At 40.1% G+C, this 16955-nt stretch overlaps 2 protein-coding genes across 3 annotated transcripts in view; both read left to right on the top strand.

Moving 5' to 3' along the window:
* The window catches only part of LOC127657526 (zinc finger protein 609-like), a 72189-nt gene extending 59131 nt beyond the window's left edge, over positions 1-13058 (top strand). Inside the window, exons 4-9 of one of the 2 annotated variants that reach the window (XM_052146368.1) lie at positions 2876-2963; positions 3754-6064; positions 6687-7011; positions 7638-8000; positions 8657-8726; positions 9970-13058. In XM_052146368.1, coding sequence (XP_052002328.1) covers positions 2876-2963; positions 3754-6064; positions 6687-7011; positions 7638-8000; positions 8657-8726; positions 9970-10012 — 3200 coding nt within the window. In that variant the 3' untranslated portion in view covers positions 10013-13058. Of the gene's footprint in view, positions 1-2875; positions 2964-3753; positions 6065-6686; positions 7012-7637; positions 8001-8656; positions 8736-9969 lie in introns of both variants that reach the window. The other variant, XM_052146377.1, reaches the window with a different exon arrangement.
* A 2729-nt stretch (positions 13059-15787) lies between these two features.
* Positions 15788-16955, top strand: part of gramd2aa (GRAM domain containing 2Aa) — a 44771-nt gene continuing 43603 nt past the window's right edge. The window contains exon 1 of the mRNA XM_052153421.1: positions 15788-15921. Within this exon, the coding sequence (XP_052009381.1) occupies positions 15854-15921 (68 nt within the window). The 5' untranslated portion in view covers positions 15788-15853. The remainder of the gene's footprint in view (positions 15922-16955) is intronic.

Genomic DNA, 16955 nt, shown 5'->3' with positions numbered 1-16955 from the left:
CAGTCTGCTATTTTATTGCCAGTTAAAAGTGATTATATGCAGTGGCCCTAAAAGGTGTTTGGACAGAGGAAAACATTTTTTTTATATATTTTCATGGATCAGATGAGTTCATCTAAACTTATGTAGAACACTTAACCAATCGTATAAAAATTCAGATCGCTGCAACCAAAGGTGAAAGTCATCCAAATATGGGCAGAGATATATAAAGTGGGCTCATGCCTGCATGCTTTGGAGAGAGAGCATACCTTATAGTCATTGTTTGCATGTGTAATTAGTTCTTATGTACAATTATTATGTTTTATGCATTATTATATTATTTGTTTGGAGAGGCTTTTGGACAAAATTACATTTGTAATGTTATAACTTATGATTGCTTTGTCGTATCAATTCAACATTTTACTCAGTTATAGGTGACATGATTGGGAACAAAACAGTTGTTGTTTTTTTTGCCATTTTATTTACTCCCAGAGATATAATTTCAAATCAGATTTTTTTTTTATTAAGTAAAATAAAATTGAAAATGTACTTAAAATGTATTAATTGAATTGCATTGTACAACAAAGCATCAAACCAAGTGTTGGCTGCGAATAAGTGATGCTAGAGCTTTTCTCTGAACTAACTTAACATTTCTGAGCCATTTTTGCCATGAATTTTAACCAAATCTTTAGGATTTTTAGTGAATGCATGAAGTCAGTTCCCCTCAAGTTCACACAGGTGTGCTAATAGAGTAACCACAGGTGTAATTCAACACATTAACTACGGACGTGTTCTACTTAAGTTTGTCAACCAGTTTGTTTACCTTTAATAGTGCTAATATTCTCTAATCATGTAATTTAAAAAAAATGACAAATTCTTTAATTTATAAATTTGTTAACACAAATTCTCCATCTGTAAATTTATGTAAATATGTGCACCTAGGCCTTGAATAGAGAATATTAAAGGAAGTTTTGACGGCATTTGAGGCATAATATTGATTGCCACAAAAATTTATTTGGTTTAAAATAAACAAAAATCTGAGTTCCAGTGAGGCACTTACAATGGAAGTGAATGGGGGCCAATCCGTAAACGTTAAAATACTCCCTATTTCGAAAGTATAGCCACAAGACATAAACACTATGCATGTTAACATGATTTTAGTGTGATAAAAATCACTTAGTAACCTTTACTGTGTAACGTTATATGCAATTTACAACTTGGTTGCCATGACAACACAGCAAGCTCAAATTTTATATTGGCCCCATTCACTTCCATTGTAAGTGCCTCACTGTAACCTCTTTTTTTTTTTTCTTTTTTCTTTTTTTTGTGGCATAATGTTGATTGTTGTGGTAATCAACATTATGCCACAAATGCTGCCAGAATATTCCTTTAAGAAATATATCAGATGTCACAAATAAAATGAATCAGAGCGGAATTCATGCAGGACCACATTTACTTTTTGGTGGCATTTTTTGCCCCGAGCCCCTAATAATTTTTGACCTTTACATAGATTCATATGTTCCACAAAGAAATCAATCAAACCTGCCTCTTATATCACACTCTTGTTCTTTTAAGTAAAAAGGTCAATTAGGAATATGCCTATGTCAGACATGTAAATTATAAAACCGCACTAGTACAGCACAAATACAGATCTCTTTTGAGCCGGTCTAGCCTTTTATGTCCAAATAGAGCTGTTTTTAATGTAGTGTTAGAGCACAGCAGCGCATTTGTCTGGCTTCTGTTTGATCCACTCTGACTTCTGAAGGGCATGAGAGGTGAAATGCAGGCCATTTAGCCTCATTTAGCCTGGGTTCAGACAGGTGGACGGAGCACCCCTAATGACTGTAAGTGAAAGAGGAAGGGGCCTCCGCTAATGTGCTCCTCCGCTGACCTCCACAAACATTTATCAAAGAAACGGTCATGAATTCAGCCCTCACATGCTGACACACACACTGTGGTGTTGGGGATAATGGAAAGCAAAACAAGACAAGAGGGTTTGTTTTTACAACATCATTTTAAGTAATTTGGATAGTCCAGGGAATGATTGCATTTGCTGTGTTTGGCAATGAGTGAGGCTGGAAAGTTTCTGCATAGATTCTGGAGACATTGACCAGCTTGAAATGCTCCAAAAACAGCATTATCTCATGTGCTTTCTGCTTATTGTTACACATTTTACACAATATGTAAATGATTACATCACCGTTTGAGAAAATGTGGTCTAATCGCTAAAGTGGTCAATTTGAACCTTCAGTATTTTTACAAAAACATAACATTCTTTAGCCGCATCAGAAATACATTTATTAGCCACTGTATTATCACTAGACTGACAATGAAGACTGACTGAAAGTATATCAAGCATACCCAACATTATTCTGCCTCTCATACGCTACTAAGTGCATGTAATTGCAGTGCCATATTGATTTGTCCCTTGTATTACAGTAGTACAAAATGGCAGAAATGTCCTGCTCTTACCTGAGCTATCAACTGTATTGAAAGCCCTGAACCACTGCCAATCCTTTTCATTTGCTTCAGCTGTTTTCACACAATCACAAAGTATTTGCTGAGGCAGAGGCAGCTCACACTGCTGCAAAGTCAGATGGAGGACATCATCAAACAATTTTCCTCCCAGAAACGACTCTCCTTGCAGCTTTTAGCTGCTGTAATCATGAATCGCACGGTAAAAATAGGAGGACTGCTTTGAGAGGGCTGGCCTTTGAAACATCTATTTGAACTATTGAAATGGAAATGGAGGCATCAGGGTTATGCCTGGAATACTAAGAATAAGAGAGATGGAGAAGGAGCTCAAAGGAGATTTGAAATGTGAAAAGTAGAAATGCGCCATTGAACCTTTTGGAGAATAATTCTCGTATGTATTAAGGATCCTCTTGATGTTCAACAGGTATGCTGGTGGTTAATGTTACTTGGCGGAACAAGACATACGTCGGAACACTTTTGGATTGTACCCGCCATGACTGGGCTCCCCCAAGGTATACAAAGTTTGTTTTAACATTTCAAATCAGTTGATAAGCACATCAAAGTAGATTCTCACTACGACCCCAATTTGCAACTTATTTGAGTTGAAGAAAAATGGAGAGAAATGCAAGGCCAAAGTTGATATCCCAGTTTTTAAATGTATTAATCTAAAAGTTAGGCAGTAATGAATTTTAAGATCATTTAACTTGTGATGTAAGCATTTGTATGCAAACAAAATCAGAATGCAACAGCAGGGTCTGTTGAGGTAAGCCCCATTTTTATTGTGATGCAGCCATTGTGTTTGTATGTTCTGAGTGGATCAGAAATCCCTTTTTTTGGTCTTCAGGCACAGCAAATGCTAAATATTTTCTAGTACATATAGTATTCTTCCCAAGTATCCTATTCAGCAGTCTCTGCCTGACTGTCAGCCCCCTCCCTCCACCCTGCATCAGCTCCCACTGGACTAACAGCAAGTCAGGTGCATCACTCTCCAGGTGTATCACATCATAACCCTCAGGGATGATACACACACTTAACAATAGAGTTGCATCTCTGACGAGACAATTAATTTAAATGGTGTTGCCAATCCTTTTTTCCTACTCCTCAAAACATTTCAGTCAATCAATTTATTTTTGAATTAATCAATTTATAATCTTAACAGTGCAGTATTTTTTGACAATCCATTTGATCCATTTCTATTTTTAGTCTTGAGTAAAAATCAAGTTTAATGCAATCAAAATGGGGCTTGTACATTGCACATGTTTAGAAGATCCCATAAAATATATTTTTAATGTTCTTCTTAAGATTCTGCGAGTCTCCCACTAGTGACCTGGAGATGAGAAATGGCCGCGGACGTGGAAAGAGAATGCGACCCAACAGCAACACCCCAGTCAATGAGACCAGCAATTCGTCAGATAACAAGGGCAGCAACAGCAGCAAGACCAGAGCAGGTTCCAACAGCAAGGGTCGCCGCGGCAGCCAGAACTCATCTGAGCACAGGACTCCGCCCAATAGTAACACAGAGGACGTAAAAGCCAGCCCCTCCTCTGCTGGCAAGCGCAAGAACAAGCCTGCATCAGACATGGAGCCTAACTCCAGCTCTGAGGACTCGAAAGGCAACAAGCGCATGCGTACAAATTCAAATGGTGGAATGATGTCAACGCTCCCAATTCCCATCATCAAAACAGAGTCCCTTCCTCCTCCTCCTCTAGACCGAAGCTGTTCCTCACCAGTATTGATTGACTGCCCACATCCCAATTGCAACAAAAAGTACAAGCACATCAATGGTCTAAAGTATCATCAAGCTCGTGCTCATAATGATGATGACATTAAGTTGGAGATGGATGGGGACAGCGAATATGGTGAAGAATCTTCTCTCCACCCAGAGCCCGGAAATTGTAATGGTGCTTCGATTACACAAAAAGGCTCGCTTTCCCCAGCACGCTCTGTAACACCTAAAGGGAGAGGGTTTGATGCTCAGAGTCCATCACCCTCTCCTGGAAAGTTTGGCTCCAAGTCGAAGAAAAAGAATGGTGATACTGAAGCAGAAGTTTGTGGCACACCAATGGAGGGTTGTGAGGATGGGCCTTGCCTTACTGCCGATGAGGCTAGCAATGACGGCATGGAGGACCGGAAGACCAAAAAGCCAAGTAGTGGTGCCAAGTCTGACAAGATGTCCCAGAAAAACATGAAGTCCTCCAGGCCTATGGCTCCATCCCTGCCCTCTCAGCAGATGTACTCTTTGCAGCCAACACCATTAAGTGGCGGAAGCCCCAGCCATCCTCCAGGGATGGGCAACATGTTGCAAGGTGTCCCCAAGAGTCCTCAACTGAAGGGCGTACAGTCTAAATTGGGTGTACCTGGGGACTCATCTCCAATCAATCCAGCTTTGAGCAACTCTAAGGACAAAAAGAAAAAAGACAAGAAGAAGAAAGATCTTGGCAAGGATGCAGACAGCCCCAAGCTTCCAGGGAAAAGTGGGAAGGTTGAAGATGGGAAAAGCCCATATTCTGAGTCATCCGACCCAGGAAGCAGGAGTGAGGGTCATCACAATGGCTCCTCGGACCCTCATCAAAGTCGCCTAGCCAGCATGAAGGCTGAGGCAGATAAGATATACAGTTTCACGGATAATGCTCCCAGTCCATCCATCGGGGTGGCCAGTCGGGTGGATGGCAGTGGACAGCCTCTCACTCCCCTCCATGTAGCCACCCAGAATGGGGCTGATAGCTCTTCGGTGAAGACAAACAGCCCTGCATACTCTGACATATCTGATGCAGGAGAGGATGGTGAAGGCAAATCAGAAGGGGCCAAATGCAAGGGAGAAGATCAGTCGATGAAGGACAGTGCAAAGAAGGCTCTTTTTCCCCCACAGACATCAAGTAAAGAGTCCTCATATTATGCTAGCTATGACAATTACTACTCTCCCAGTTACGCCCACCCGAGCCCTGGTGGTACCACTGCCGGTGCACCAGTGCTGGATGGCCAAGCTGTGAAACTGAAGAAGGAGGATGAGCAAGAATTGACAGAGGAGAAGGCAAAGGTGGAGGCACCAGATGAGTGCAAACCTGAGGTCGCTTTAAGTCAGCCTCACCAACAACAGCAAGCCTCAGTCATCCAGCAGCGCTCCAATATGTATATGCAGCCCCTCTACTACAACCAATACTATGTTCCACCTTATGGATACCCGGACCAGGTTTATCACAACCATCTTATGAACACTAATCCAACTTACAGGCAGCAGTATGAGGAGAGGCAGAGACTTATGACCGAGCAGCACAGGTCTGCTGAGAAGAAGCCTGAGTCGGGTGTTAAGGATAGGGAAGTCTTCATGAAGGAGGACTGGAAACAGAAGGGCCCTGTTCCTCCAGGCCTTACAAAAGCCCCCAGCCTTTCAGACCTGGGAAAGCCACAGGCTCCTGGCAAGCAGAGAGACTCTTCCTCTGACCCAGTCAAGTCAGTCATTATCCCTAAAGGGGAGGAGGCCAAGCTGCAGCCCCAGCAAGCTGAGGGGCTTAAAATGAAGCTCAGTGAAGCTGGCCATCATGGAAAGGATGATTTAAAGGCAAGTGTAGAGTCTGCGAGGCTGGGAATGGAGCAGGCCATGTGGTACAGACAGGTGAGGCAATCATGTGGTTTTTAAACTGAATGACTGTTATTTTTGTTTTTATTTTTGGCAAGTTAAAAATATGAAACTTTGGTGGTTTTGGGAAAAAACATGCTTTGTCCCGATATGAATGCCCCAAATATCAGCATGTGGTCAACCCACTCAAGAAACGGGTACTTGGTATTAAATGGTGATCTGATTACAAGTGGACAGTGCTAAATACAGGTGTTATCAAGGTCTAAAATGATCCTATCTTTCAAACCACATTTCAAAGTAGTCAAAAATGCATTTTTGGTGTTGTATTCTAGACAACAGGGAAGAACTTTGTTGTCTTCTAAATGGTATCATTGTATCAAAACAAAGGTTTTTTTTGTTTTTTTTAAAATCTAAAGATATAACTTGTGGTTGGGTTACATAGAGCAGGGTTTGGGAACACTGGCCTAGTGTACAGCTAGTCGTAAGTTACGAATTAAGTAGGTTTATCAAACTTCTCAAAGTAAAAGGTGAACGTGTTTTTGAATGTCATAAATAACATTTCAGGAAACTTTTTGAAGTTTCTTTTTGAGGGTGGACTAACTTAATACCTTTTCAGAACTATATCTCATAGCCTCATCTTCCTGTCTGTGACCACCAGTACCCTGAGAGTCAGAGACCATCAGATGAGGAACGAGACCGTGAGCGGGACAGAAGAGGCAAAGATGAAAGGCAGAGGCCGAAGGACAACAGCTCCAGAGACGAGAATAAAGATGGAACTGATGTTTCCTGTCTTCCCAGCACAGAGGACCAGCGAAGTGGAGGAAAAGATCCTCGAACTAATGCCCACATGTCTTTCAGTTCTCCCTTGGCACAGCACCAGCCCTACCTGCATTACATGCATGGATATCCTTTTGGGCAAGGCTACGAACCCAGCCACCCTGGATACAGGGGCATGTCCTCAGTCATGATGCCCAACTACCCAGGTAAGATGAATGAAAACATTAATAGGGATGGGTTGTTCACACCGAAGGCATATGTCCGTACTCACTGTTTTTCAATAGTTTTCCTAGGTAGACAGACTGCATTTTTCAGTCATTGTCATCGCAGCACCCCCGTTCAGCTCTGTTTGTGGCCCTGCATGTAGTTTTTTATTTTTTATTTAATTTGATGTGACCGGCCCATATAAGTTCTGTACTATTTAGTAAATAATTGGCACAATTGTTAGGCTGGAAACATACTTTTTGCAAGTATGCAAACAGAGACTTGAATGCAGTCCCACTGCACACACTTAAGATGATTTCTCGTGTTACTGTGCCGCTAACAAACCTCAGTATTCAAGGGGGATAGTTACCTTCAAATGTGCACCATTAAAATGGATTTGTTATGTGTTATGTAGCTAGCTATAAACTTTCAACAGCTAGACTAACTTGCTCGGCAAGTTTCTCCTCAAAGCCTGGAAGAGAAAACTGACAGAATAAGAATGCCTTGCGGCAACAATGAAGAGCATCCCATACTTTCAATGTGTTATGTTCTGATGCATGTCAAAGGTGCTACCATTAAGCAGTAGCAAAGTATACATCCATCAGTATGGTCTTCTCCTAACCCTTAGGGTCCTATCTGCCAGCCGGATACCCTTTCTCCCCTTATGGCAGTAAAATGGGCACCGGAGAAGAGGGCGAAAAATCACGCTCCAGCCCCACGGTCAGCAGCAAGTCGGCTTCAGAGTCCAAAGCCTTGGACATACTGCACCAACACGCTAACCAATACAAGAGCAAATCACCGACTGTCGCCGACAAGCCTTCTCATGAAAGGGAGCGAGGTGCCAGTGACCGAGAACGGGAGAGAGAGAGGGATCGAGAGAGGGAGAGAGAAATGGATCGACCACGCTCATCTCCCTCCCAACGAATAATGCCACCCCATCACCTAGGCTATCCCCTTGTAGCCGGGCAATATGATCTGTCATATGCCACAGGTCAGCAATCTCTAGTGCTCTTAAATGGTAAATGGTCTGCACTTATATAGCGCTTTTTCTAACCTCAGAGGTTACCAAAGCGCTTTACACTGTGTCCCAATCACCCATTCACACACACACACACACACACACACACACACACACACACACCAATCGCGGCAGAGCTGCCATGCAAGGCGCTAGCCTGCCATTGGGAGCAACTTGGGGTTCAGTGTCTTGGCCAAGGACACTTCAGCCTGTGGAGGCCGTGTGGGCCGGGAACCCTGCGATTAGCAGCCGACCCGCTCTACCACCTGAGCCACAGCCACCCATTAACTTGTAAAATAAAATATGGTGGTTATGGGTGAATCTCATGAAACCTCCCCTTACAAAAGACATGGTACAGCGATGGTACTTTGAAACATACTATGGTACTGAAATTCCTCTTAGGGGAAAAAAGGATCCTCACAGTACCATGTATCACTTCATTATCTTTGTGCAAAATATTTGTTTTAATTTGATTTGTTTTGATGTTCGGGTGAAATATGACCAAGACATTATTTTTATGAGATTCACCGTTGCATTTCAAATGTCTCATCTGATGTGTTTGGAGAAACAGTGCTGCAACAAATCTCTTGGTATAAACGAGATCTTTACTGGATGTTCCTTAATTGCAGGCCTTTCATCGTCAGCGATTATTGCCAGTCAGCAAGCATCAGCCCCCTCCCTGTACCCACCAGCACGGAGGTGAGAATGGTAAGACAAAACATAAATACATATAAAAAACATTTTGTGGGAGAGTTGGCTTGTGGGCAGACGTAGCAAATTATGACGATTTGTTTGCAAAGTTGGCAGCAATAGGTGATTGTGTTTGCCCATTTCTGCTTTGAAATCATCTGTAATTCTATGTAAAATCTTGTTTTTGATAGTGTGCTTACAGTTCCTCTAGCTCAGAGCTCTCCGAGACATTGAGGGCTTTATAGACATCCAGATGGATGTTCCACAGCATTATGATTATTTAAAGGCCACTGGATTGAGGCTGGTCCTTTCAGGACAGATACAGCCCTTTTTTAACAAATCACACTTTTACTGACCTCTGGTGGAGAAGTCTGTAATTACCCGAGAGAAGCATTGCAAATATGTGGAATCCAGGGGCGCATTAACGCACGTGCTTATACGGGCTGAATCCCAGGGGCCTGCAAGTCCAATGGGGCCCAGCGGGTAGGGGTGTAACGATCCATCGATGTGACCAACGATCCAATGTTATCGATACAACACATACATATCGAAATAGACATTTTCTAAGATGTACCTTTATTTTAATACTCTCATGTCAGCCACGTCGTCCATACACATTTCCGTCGATGAAGCAACCGTATTACATTCATTTGACTTTGAGCGCTAAATATGCTTTTCATGTGGGACACGGATGTCCACAGGGTCTGTGCAAACATTTCTTTTGCACATAGAATAGAAAAGAAGAACAGGGAGCCCTGCAACAGATGGCATGGCCCCCACAGAGCCCCCCACCGAATATTGAGTCAGTCTGAGATTAAATGAAGAGACAGAAGCAATCGAGACAGATTAAATAGATAGAAGAACTGTGGCAAATTCTCCAAGAAGCTTGGAACATCCGATCAGCCAACAACCAAATAAAACTGTGTCCAGGTGTGCCTAGGAGAATTGGGGCTGTTTTGAAGGCAAATGTGGCCACACCAAATATTGATTTAGCTTTTATATGTTTGCTGGACTTTGTATGCCGTTAATTGATCAATGAAAACTATGTATGGCATTATATTTGAAGATATCCTCACTATGTAGCATTATTCTCAAGTGCCTAAAAATGTGCACAGTACTGTATGTATGTGTGTGTATATATATATATATATATATATTTACAAATATAAATCTTTAATTATATGAATTAGATTAATTTATGGCGAAGTCTAATTAAACAGTTGTTTTCTTGTGTGTGTTTTTTGTTTTTTAGGGAAACCAGATTGTCTCACCCTTCTTTACAAATAATCATGTGACTGGATCACATGGGGAAGTACATGGAGTTCATTTAGACATCAGTTGAATGGTGTTTCTATATTTTAATTTTTTGTTCTGCCGGAATGTGTGGCAGATCAATGTTTTTCCTAGTATCTGTACCTCGTACCCCCGCTGCAGACTGTGAGACCAGGTTCAAAGCCATCCCGCCCCCTGCTTGGAGCCCAGCTGGCCACCGAACTGTACCTGTGAACAGGTGAGGAACATCAGAGACTGAACTGACAAACAGCCTGACGTCATAGTCCTCACTGATGCAGGCCGTGTGGCCAGATACGACACGAGGACTCGAGGGGAATTGTGAACACAAATAACTGAACATAGTTTCACGTGATAACGAGATGACTTAAGTTGATTTCCTTTTTATGTTTTAGTTTGCATCCTCACTGAAGAAGTAAATCGGTTTGACCCACAGTTTTTGAATTGTTGTTATCTAGATAAAACAAGTGAAAGCTGCATATAATATCAAGCATTGTCTCATAAATCTGTATTTTTTACCAATTGATCTCAAACGGTTCTAATAGCCACATGCCTCAAGACTGCTCTTGTACTTTTCTCTGCATTTTACCTTTCCCGTGCCCCTTTTACCCCCTTTTGAGAACATCATCAGCATGATTTGGTGCAAAGAAAAATACAAAATCCATTTATTTATTTAGTTTCCTGCAAAATGGGATCCTTTAGTTTGTTACCGTTATTGAAACATGTGGTAGATCATACCTCTCTGCTCAAACTCTACCAAGTTGTGACGACCTTCATGCTATTTAAGCGACATTTCTTCAACCGTACCATCAATTACAGACTCCATCTTCACTCTGAGGGGGTTCACATCAATCCTTATCTCGCTTAGACGGTTTTGAAGTCAGTCTTCATTACGGTTGCAAAGCATTGCCCTCCACTCTCAGTTTAACTCTCAGATCAGCCCTCCTTTTGAGGAATAAGACGTCCGGTGTGCACTGTACCATCTGTTTACATTTTGCCTTTGATTCCAGCTCGGTTATCCTTCTTAACTTGATTTTGACTATTTCAGATCTTTCCTCGACATCGCTATGGTTCTTAAAATGGATGTTTGTTAACGTGACAAGGTATTGTAAGTTCCTTTAGAGAGAGACGCTTATGTGGTGACCATTGGGCGTGTGACGCCAGAGGCCCAGTAGTTTCGTTCTAATTGTCCTGATGTTCTTTGCATGGGGCCTCTTTATTCCTGGACACTTATTGTTGAAGTGTTGTGATAACTCCAGCGTGCTATATGAAGCCAATTGAGCGTTTGAACTGAACTCACTTTCATAGCCCATCATGCTCTGTGTTTTTCCTGTCCGCATGGTGTACTATAGCGCTAGATATGTGACTTTGAACAGTTTCTCCTCAGGCAAAGCGAACTTCGGTTTCGCGCCAGACTCTGTTGTGACTCCTGGTAATTGACACACTATGTGATGTCTGTATATGATGTACAGAGGGACTGTTTTCAAAATGCAATCAAGAAACCATACACTTTGTTAGATTTTGTTTGTAAATCTGTTTCTAGGGTGTGTGTTTTTATCTCCTTCACTGCTTGAAATGCCATAGATTTCATATTGGCTTGCTGTCACAATGCATGCTGCTTTTTACAGTTCAGTTGGTCATTTTTCAAACTCTCAAATTAGACTCAACCTGTACAACTGGTCGTAAGTCTCTATTCCATGCCGTTTTGCCTGCTTATTTTCACCCTTGAGTGATTTGAGCAGGTAGATTTTAACAGGCTATGTATTTTGGCTCATGCACTCCCTTTCAAGTTTAAAGTCACAATAAGTACAGCAACAGTGAAGCACCATGGTACACTGAATACTTGCATTGCAACACAAATACATCACTATGGACTTGATTGGATACATTTGGTGCTTTTGAGCCTTAGAACAATATAATGTACATCTTCTGGAACATATTTTTAATGCGGCGGTTTTATAAATTCTCAGCAGCCATCAGGAAACATGTCAAATGCTGCTCAGTCGCCTTTGATATCTCCAAGGAGGATGCAGCGCACTCTTCATGCTTTGCGTCATTTTTTTTACCGCCTCTCTCTATTGAGTTTTTTTCCAATTGTCTCTCAGAAGGCAATTTATCACCAAGTATCAGGCCCCCGGTACTTAAAGGATGTTTACATTTTTTAATGGCTTTGTTTGAGATGATTCTTTGCCTGTATCACCCAATATCTCCTGTTCTTTCTTGGATGGTTCTCTTATGTAAAGTGTACATTACCACGTTTCTTTTTTTTTTTTTTTAAATACTGTTACTCGCCTTTGTACATTTAGGCAAAAAAATAAATCTTTTTATGAGACAATCACATCTGTCCTTGCATGGCTCTTTACTGTGTGTTACATAAAACAATGTTTGTTCTTATGTCCCTTTTCTTTACATTTGAATTAAAGTGGATGCATTTTTGCCTTTTGTGTGGTTGGTATATGGGTGTTCCTTTAACGTCGGGCACTTTCACGTCCCAGTTTCTTTTTATTTATTTTTATTAAATGCCCTTTGTGCAGATTTGACTGTTTTAGCATTGGCTTGGCTGACTCCTAGTGGTGTGGATGCAGCATTATTCAAAAACAATCGTTTTCAGTAACTCATGTCGCTGTAGAAATTCACTATTTACAGCCAGCTATGATTCATTAAATCCCTGAGTGAAAGTGTCCGGTTACTGCGCATAGTATTTGGCTGGTCATGTGATCCTAATATGGCCGCCCCCATGAGGGGACCCTCTCCATGTAGAAACAAAAAAAGATTTTATAAGGTTACTGATATGAAAGTAGTGATTTTTGATGTATTTTTCAAAATGACAAATTATTTCTTTTGAAGTAAAACTTTTTAAATGAGGAAAAACTTAGTGCACCTTTAAATATTAACCTATGAAAATCCATTGTAAAAATATAAATTATGTCATGTTTAAAACTATGATAATCTAAACAAAGTGTGAAGAGTCCAATATTTATTGTGTGAAAATGATTTCTATCAAATTTTAACAAATTTATACTGTCCCGCAGTTGTACCGTCATTTCCATCAATTCCAAATGTCGGTGTACTTGTTAACCAGGTCAGCAAAAGTGTCTGTGAATAAGAACACTTGAGATGAAATATAAGGTATGTTTGAACAAATAAAAAGAAAATAATATATATATATATATATATATATATATATATATATATATATATATATAAAAGGTAAATATCATGTATATTGTGTGTCATTTTCCAATTAAGCTGTAATTTTGCTAAATTATACAAAAAGGTGAACATATTATTTAATTGGGTTTAACCCTATAATGCAGTGTATCAAACATGATACACAACATTTGATCGGCACCCGTTTCACACTCTCTTCCAGCTGACGAGCCAAACAACCTATGATATGTAAGTTTCACATGCTTATGGCACCATCTAGTGGTTATTTGTGGAAACAAATGTGGTGTCAGTGTTTATACTGATTATGTAAAGTGCCGGCAGACTTGTGCAAAAAGTGACTCTTATGTTGGGATAAATGACAGCTTATTTTATTAAAGTAAAAGTGACAGTCATTATTATATTGTTACTAATATTTTCAAATTAGTATTTGCTGTATATATGCAGCTTGTGCTTGGTTAAAATTTTAAATGTTATTTTATTGATAAAAACCAAGTATAAAATGTGATACAACAGGCTTTTGAGGTATATCTCTCAATCACCATCACACTCCATTCATGCCCACCACAAAATAAAAAAACACACATATATATATATATACAAATTAATTGCTGGGCCTCGGAGGATAATGACCTTTTAAAGACAAATGTATATTTTTTTTACCATGTCCTTTAATATTTGTCTAATGGTACTAAAACAGTTTAGTATAAAAATATAATTTTCTGACATTTCTTATATGTCGGCATTTACAGGGTTAAGATACATTAAATGAAAGTTATGAAATTCACCTCAGCAAATCAAAGGGGTTGGCCATTTTATTTCAAATATTCTAAAAATGACATTTCTATCACCATCATTACTGGAGGAAATGACAATGCAGTGGGAATTTTCTTGAAAATAATCCATAAATGGCATGATTAGTAGACAAATTAAAGAATTAGTAAGTATGAGACAAATGTTTTAAGACTTTACTTCGAAATCCACAGTGCTAAAAGTGCCAGAAGTTCAAACAAAAAAACACCCTTATGTCACAGTATGAACCTGGTAAAATCCAGTTACCACTAGAGGACACTCACTCCCATAATATCAATGGCAAAATAGTATCTAATTTATCACAGTTTATACTCAATGGGCTGACTTATCAGGCTTATATAGTGCATTCAGAAAGTATTCAGACCCCTTAATTTTTTCACATTTTGTTATGTTGCAACCTTATGCTAAAATGCTTAAAATTATTATTTGTTTCACATCAATCTACAAGCAAAAAATAGATTTTTGATAATTTTGCAAATTGATTTCATTTAAATGAAAATATAACATTGCCATTCGTTTCAGCCCCTTTGCTATGACACTTGAAATTGAGCTCAGGTGCATGGAATAACCAGGACTCTTCCTAGCAATCGGGGGAGAAGGGCCTTGGTAAGAGAGGTGACCAAGAACCCGACGGTCACTCTGGTTGAGCTCCAGATATCGTGTTGAGATGGGAGAAACTTACAGAAGGACGACCATCACTACGACACTCCACCGATCTGGGCTTTATGGCAGAGGGGCCAGACGGACGCCTCTCCTCAGTGCAAGACACATAAAGAAAACACCTAAAGGACTCGCAGACTGTGAGAAACGAGATTCTCTGGTCTGATGAAATGAAGCTTGAACTGTTTGGCCTCAATACCAAACATCATGTCTGGAGCAAACCAGGCACTGCTCATCACTTTCGCAATACCATCCCAAAGGTGAAGCATGGTGGTGGCAGAATCATGCTGTGGGGGTGTTTTTCAGCGGCGGGGATTGGGGGGCTGGTCAGGGTTGAAGGAAAGCTGAATGCAGCAAAATACAGAGATATCCTTAATGATTACCTGGTCAATAGCACCAACTTCCAACAGGACAATGATCCTAAGCACACAGCCAAGACAACACAAGAGTGGCTACGGGACAACTCTGTGAATGTCCTTGAGTGGCCCAGCCAGAGCCCGGACTTGAACCCAATCAAACATCTTTGGAGAGGTCTGAAAATGGCTGTCCACCGATGGTCCCCATCCAGCCTGACATAGCTTGAGAGGATCTGCAGAGAAGAATGGCAGAAATTCCCCAAATCCAGGCGTGCAAAGTTTTCCGCATCATACCCAAAATGACTTGAGGCTGTAATCGCTGCCAAAGGTGCTTCAACTAAGTGCTGAGTTAGGGTCTGAATACTTATGTCAATGTGATATTTCCATTTTTTTCTTTTTAATACATTTGCAAGGTTATCAAAAATAATATGTTTCCATGACCAGTGCAATAAACCGCTGCAATTATTGCAAATGCTTTACCATTGAAAATCTTGGATGCATAAAATTCCTGGTATATTAGCATGCCTTATTATTGCTCTAATGATGCACGACAGATGATGACAATGAAATGTCCAAAAGGGAAGTTGTTTTTAATCATTTGGGTTTTGGACCTTAAGAGTCATTTAGCCCATTTCTGTGCAATGTGATGCAGCAGCAAAGATTGTGTGTGGATGATTTTGTGGAGTTTATAAATGTTAAATCTGATTATCTCTGATAAGAGGGGGAGGGGCAGGGAGATGCATAGGCAATGCTTTTTCACAGATATCCTGCAAGGACGGCTAACTGGGATGGAAGCACTCTTTCCTTTTGCTGTTTACCAGGTCTGCTGTGGACATCTGGGATTTCTATATGGGATGCACTATATATGCAGCCAGTTCTGAGGGACCTTCAGTGGAGGGTCTCAAGCCACTGAGACGGTGAGGTTATACAATACAATTATCACAGTCTACCAGAACGTGTGGTGTGTTATTTATTAGATGCATATGCTACAGTTGTTTCACTCAAGTGCATAGTGGCATGTTTGCCAACTGTATCCCCCTAAACTTTGAGCTATTAAAACCTAATGTGATTCGTCTAGTCAAACTGTTAAGGGCCCATTTCTTTTCATGCCGTTCCTAAATTTTGCATTTTGAGTTGATAATGAGTCTGCAATTGAGTCACAAAATAATTGACATTAAAATGTTTGTAATGTAGAAATTTAATGATTGCAACTAACCACTAGGTCTTATAAGCTACTAAATAAAATATACACTGAATGATTATATTTTAATTTTCATAATTTTTTCAAAAGTACATTTTCATGTTATAAAATTAAGTAAAATCGACTTAAATTTTATTAACATGAGTGAACATTTAACACAAACATCTCATTTTTATTTACAAATCTGATGTATAGGGTACTGAAATAGACGTAGTAATTAAATGTACATTTTATTAGAACATTTCACATTTTTAAGGTCGCTTATCAGAGGCGTTTCCAGCATTGAAGGACATCCGGGCTTAGCCCAGACAATTTTATTTTCACACTAGCAACCACTTCCCTGTAGTCCAAAGCTGGTGAGAGGGTATTCTTTGAGTTTTGCTCTGGCTGGGCCTGTTTCTACAGTTCCTAAATCTTCCACTCTAGTACTATCCTCAACATCCTCTCTCCTCCCTGAATCATCTGTGATGCAAAAGAACAGATACAGCACATAACTTATTGCAAATCAGCTTCAAACAACTAATTCATCAAGTGCTACATATGTCAAATTGTGGACCAATACCATTGAAGAAAATGTATTGGGAAGAGCAGATCAGTGAGATTGCCCAATTTTCATGTACACAAAAGAGTTATATTATAGTGAGTAAAGTGAGGTAAAAAAATATTGAATATAAATAATTTATATTTTTTGACATAATCAAAATGATATATAAGATCCTAAGTTAAAGCAACACATGAATGACTTTAGTC

The sequence above is a fragment of the Xyrauchen texanus genome, chromosome 2 (genome assembly GCF_025860055.1).
Source record: "Xyrauchen texanus isolate HMW12.3.18 chromosome 2, RBS_HiC_50CHRs, whole genome shotgun sequence".
Lineage (NCBI taxonomy): Eukaryota > Metazoa > Chordata > Actinopteri > Cypriniformes > Catostomidae > Xyrauchen > Xyrauchen texanus.
Note: the sequence above shows the minus strand (reverse complement) of the source record. Positions and strands in the feature narration are given on the sequence as shown.